Source organism: Lotus japonicus, chromosome 3 (genome assembly GCF_012489685.1).
Source record: "Lotus japonicus ecotype B-129 chromosome 3, LjGifu_v1.2".
Lineage (NCBI taxonomy): Eukaryota > Viridiplantae > Streptophyta > Magnoliopsida > Fabales > Fabaceae > Lotus > Lotus japonicus.
The window spans coordinates 42,394,650-42,399,477 of NC_080043.1; the positions used below are offsets into that span (position 1 = coordinate 42,394,650).

General features: G+C 43.2%; 1 protein-coding gene across 1 annotated transcript; it reads left to right on the forward strand.

The window, feature by feature from the left end:
• The first annotated feature begins 927 nt into the window (after positions 1-927).
• Positions 928-1,341, forward strand: LOC130744177 (uncharacterized). Its single transcript, XM_057596368.1, has one exon. The coding sequence runs from the start codon at positions 928-930 to the stop codon at positions 1,339-1,341; it is 414 nt and encodes a 137-aa protein (XP_057452351.1).
• Positions 1,342-4,828: the final 3,487 nt, after the last annotated feature.

Here is a 4,828-nt window from a genome sequence, read left to right on the forward strand (position 1 = left end):
ATTTTATTTAATAGGTTACTAATTGTGGCCCCAAAAGTTGGGGTGTTACATTGTGGTATCAGAGCTCCGGTTGAGATTACCAGAGCTTGTTGGGGAATAGGTCTTCTGTGCTAGGTTGTGTGACTCTGTAAAGAGTAAAAATTGATTGTCTGCAAGCGATTTTTTCGCTTAGAATTGATTGAAGTTATTGCTTAATCATATTGCATAGTTATGTTAGATGCTATCTTATGATGAGTACTAACTGTTTGTTCGACTTAACAGAACATGGTGAACGCTAACCAATTAGCTGAGATGATGGCCACTATGGCCCAAACTGTGACTGCACAGGCGAACGATAATGATATGAGGCGTGCTGCTGAGGAGGCACGCGATCAGCATCAACGTCAGAGGGAAGTGACACTGGACCAGAACAAAGGCCTGAATGACTTCAGGAGGCAAGACCCACCAAAGTTCTCGGGTGGTACTGACCCGGACAAAGCGGATCTCTGGATCCAGGAAGTTGAGAAGATATTTGGCGTGTTGCAAATTGCTGAGGGTGCCAAGGTGGGCATGGCAACCTTTCTGCTGCTGGGAGATGCTGAATACTGGTGGAGGGGCGCCAGAGGAATGATGGAAGCGAATAATGTGGAAGTGAACTGGGCTTCATTTCGTGCTGCTTTTCTGGAGAAGTACTTTCCAGATAGTGCTCGTGACGAGCGTGAGGCACAGTTTCTGACTCTTCGTCAGGGGAGCATGTCCATTCCGGAATATGCTGCTAAGCTGGAATCGTTGGCCAAACACTTCCGATTCTTCCGCAATGGGGTTGATGAACCCTACATGTGCAAACGCTTTGTGAATGGGCTGAGGCCTGACATCGAGGACTCGGTTAAACCGTTGGGAATCATGCGCTTCCAGTCTTTGGTTGAGAAAGCCACGGAAGTGGAAATCATGAAGAACAAGAGGGCTAGCAGCGCACGTACTGGGGGACCAATGAGGTTGAACTTGCAGAATCAACAAGAAAAGGGAAGGTTGCGACAGGGGAAGCCATATCACCGTTATGCAAGGGACAATTCTGCACCAGGACAACACGAGCCGATGGTGACTGCATTGGGGGAAGAGAGAGGACAAGTTTTGAAGCGTGAGGTGGTGTGTTTCGCATGCGGAGAGGCTGGACATTTTGCTGATAAGTGCAAGAACAGGAGTACGCGATGCTTTAGGTGCCACCAACCAGGCCATCAAGCTAAGGATTGCGAGATGCCAAAGGCTGAACCGTCGGTGAACACAGCAAGGGGGAAACGTCCTGCGACTGGAGGAAGGGTATACAATTTGAATGTGGACAGAGCCGCCGGAGCAAGGAACTAGCAAGGAATTGGTGGAATTCGAACGAGGACTTTTTGGAACCATTTGTTTTGAACTTGTTTGTTAGTTGTCTGTAATTATATTTCGAACCACTTATGTCGTAATAGAACTACCCTTGCGATGAAACTACTAGACTGAAGATGTAGACCCCGTTGATGCTTTTGGGAAAGACTTTCTTATAATCTACGTTACGTTTGAAAGGAACTAGACTTATGCATGATGCATTTTGTTGAGTTGAAGACTCGCTATTGAGTCACGTAGATGGGGAAGTACAATGGCCAAGTCAATACTTTCCCTGCGTTGAATTTTACTTAGTGGTTATATGTTGTGTTCACCCTCAGGGATGGAAGATGGTGGAACCAAACCATTGGTCAGACCAAGAAGTGGACTGGACCGACGATCTTATACGGCGATTTTGCCATTGATCGAACAAATCTGGCGCTGGATGGAGTTGTCAGTTAAACAAGAATGGTGGATGGGGCCATTGTTCAGAACGAGATGGTGGATGACCATCAGGAAAAGCAGGATTTGGTTGGCTGGAACCAACGATCTTATACGGTGTTAGTACCACAGATCGGACAATTTCGATGGTGGCAGGTATCATCGAGCGGGCGAGGTGGTGGATTGGGCCACCGTGCGAGTCAATAGGTGGAAGGAATCCTTGAACTCGAAGTCCATTGTTTTCCTGTGTCTGAGTTTGTGATGTTGCATCTGGATCACCTGGGCGGGACGCCGATCAGTGGTGTTTCAGTATGGCATGACACTTGTTTAATTTGTATTTTGTTGGCCTTTGAGGAGGATGGACCCTAACTGTGCCTATTGTCGGTTTGGTGGATGGACCTATACCGCGTGTGTAAATCGATTGAGAGGATAGACCTCAATCGTATCTTGCTGGTTGTTGGATGGTAACGACCGGTCTTTGAAACACTTCAGCAAGTGCAGATGTTGAAGCTGTCATGGTGGAAATGATTCATTGGCCGTATCAGTAAATTTTTCAAAACTCTCATTTTCTTGATAATAAGTCTGATCAGCTTTATATTGGGGAATGGTTTTTGGAATCATGGCTGGTATTGGGACTTTGGAAACAAATGCTTGGGAAACAAGATTCTTGAGAAGGTATGATGGAGTCGGACAACATCGAGCTGAAGGACAACTTGTCATGCGTGACGAAGGGTTTAGCCGGAGGAAGCCATTTGGAACAAGGACATAGGCGATGCTACATGGGAGCTTAAGGAAAAGATCCAGGAAACGTATCCGAAACTTTTTGCTGAACCTAAGTTTCGAGGACGAAACTTTCTTTTTGGAGGGTAGTAATGTGAGACCCAAGTTTTTAAGTTTGGAATAAACAGAATAAAGTTTCTTTTTCACGATTAATTTGATGTAACGTGGAGGGAAAACGCTGAACAAGGGGTAAATGGATGGAATGATTTTGTGTAAGGAGGAAGTTCAAGAAAAGCTAAAGATTGTATCAAAGTCGATAAAAGTTATAGCACGACTAATATTCGCATTTAAAACCTAGGACAAGAACCTTAGGAAACAAAACTATGTTCCAGCTTTGGAACACTATAGGAATATAATTTCCAACAAACTTCCAGCTTTGGAACACTATAGGAAATTTTCCAAAATCTTCTAGAGGAAGATAATACTTTCTCTTATTCCTTTCCATAACCAGCGTTTCGATACGAAACCCTGGAATGTACGAACGTCAAATTCCGATACTCGGGGTTTGCCGAAACCGAATCCCTGATAGTTCAGAAACCCTAAAATCAACGGACGATGAAGACTTTTCCATTCGGAGCTTCAAATAAAGATTTCATCTGCGTACCCCACTCTAATCGACGTTCCGAATCTTTCTTCAGAAGGAAGTTTCTGCATCCGAGGTCAAAATCATAAAGTGCATTTTAAGCCGGTACACATTAAAAACAAGCCTCGAAAACCAAAAATCATACTGATATTCTTTGAAGAATTAGAAGATTCAGCGGGAAGAATATCGTGTCTAAAATACGTTGGAATCAGTAGGAAAAATCGGAATCGCGAAATTTTCATTTTTCCGCGTTTTCCATTTCCTATATATAGTATGAAAAATGAAAAAAAAAAACAAAAAAAATCCCAAAACCTCACACACAGGCCGAGAGCTTCTTGGAGGAAAGGAGGAAAAGTGATTTTTTTTCAATTCTTGACCGATCGTCGTTCCGTTCGTTGCTACGCGTAGACCTCGAGGTACTGATGCTATTCCCTTATTTCTGATCGTCAATTCTGTCGCTTTTCTCTATGTTTTTCTGTGCTCAAAGTTTTGAGCTTTTTGTAAAACTGTCCAAATAAGTTGATTTCAGTGTCTAAACTTATTGCCTACGTGCTCTAGAGCATGAATATCCGGTTGTTTTCTGTTGAATCTCGCCGAATTGCCGTCGGAATCAATTTCTATGAGAAATACCCATTTTTGGGCAAAGTCTCGTTCTTTACGCTAAAACTCACGAATGAGCTTAGCTAGTAGGATTAGTTGTTATAAATGTCGTTAGGATCGATCCCATCCAATTTGTTTTTCGAAATTCGATTTTGAATTCCGAGCTAAAATAATGACCAAAATACCCTGCGACAGTTTTCAACCCGATAATTTTTCTAAGAGTTTCCCTGGCCTAGATATCGCCTAAATACCTAGGAATTGATTTAGATCGAAGAAAAAGTTCGAAAACCCTATTTTCCATAGTGGCCGAAACCTATTTGCTTGGGTACCGTGTCCAAAAAATAATTTTTGGGTCTCTATGACCTGAGCCATTGCGTAGCCTTTCCTATTGTCAAAATTTTGGCGCCGGTTTCGTGTCATTCCGAGTTCTGTAGCTCGAGTTATGCACGTTTTAGCGAATAAAGTGTTTTGTACCAAACTTGAATCGAGTCAAAACTCATCCATTCGGGGGAAGCCCTTCCATTCGTGCCTAAATGTGGTACTCTGAAGCTTCTTGAGCTTTGTCGAACATTTGTTAGGATTGTTTCGACTGCATCGACTTGTGTTGATTCATTATTGCTTTGTGTGCTCAAAGGTTCAATTGTGGAAACTTTGGGATTGACTAAACAAGCTTGTGAGGGAGACCTACACCGCGAGACTGGAACAACTCGAGGTAAGGGCAACTCTCCTAGTTATTAGCTATATGATTTAGGCATCGATAACTTCGACCTGTTTATTGCTTTTGATTATGACTGTTGTACTGGACTGGGAAAATGTTTTCTGAGGCTTCGGCCATTGTGAACTGATAGAGGCGTGCGTCTCCGTTTTCTGGAGGCTTCGGCCGTTTACTGGTTTCCGTCTTATTGTTTTATAGTGGATAGACCTGTTCTATTCCTTTCAATTGCAAAAGTGCATGAATCTTGTTTTATGCCCAAACCTTATGGATATATCGACTTCGAATGCGGAGTGTTACGAGAGTTAGCAAGTAGGATCTGTCGGAAGGACTGTGCTACTGTTGACATGTAGGATCGAGGCTTTCTCGGAAAG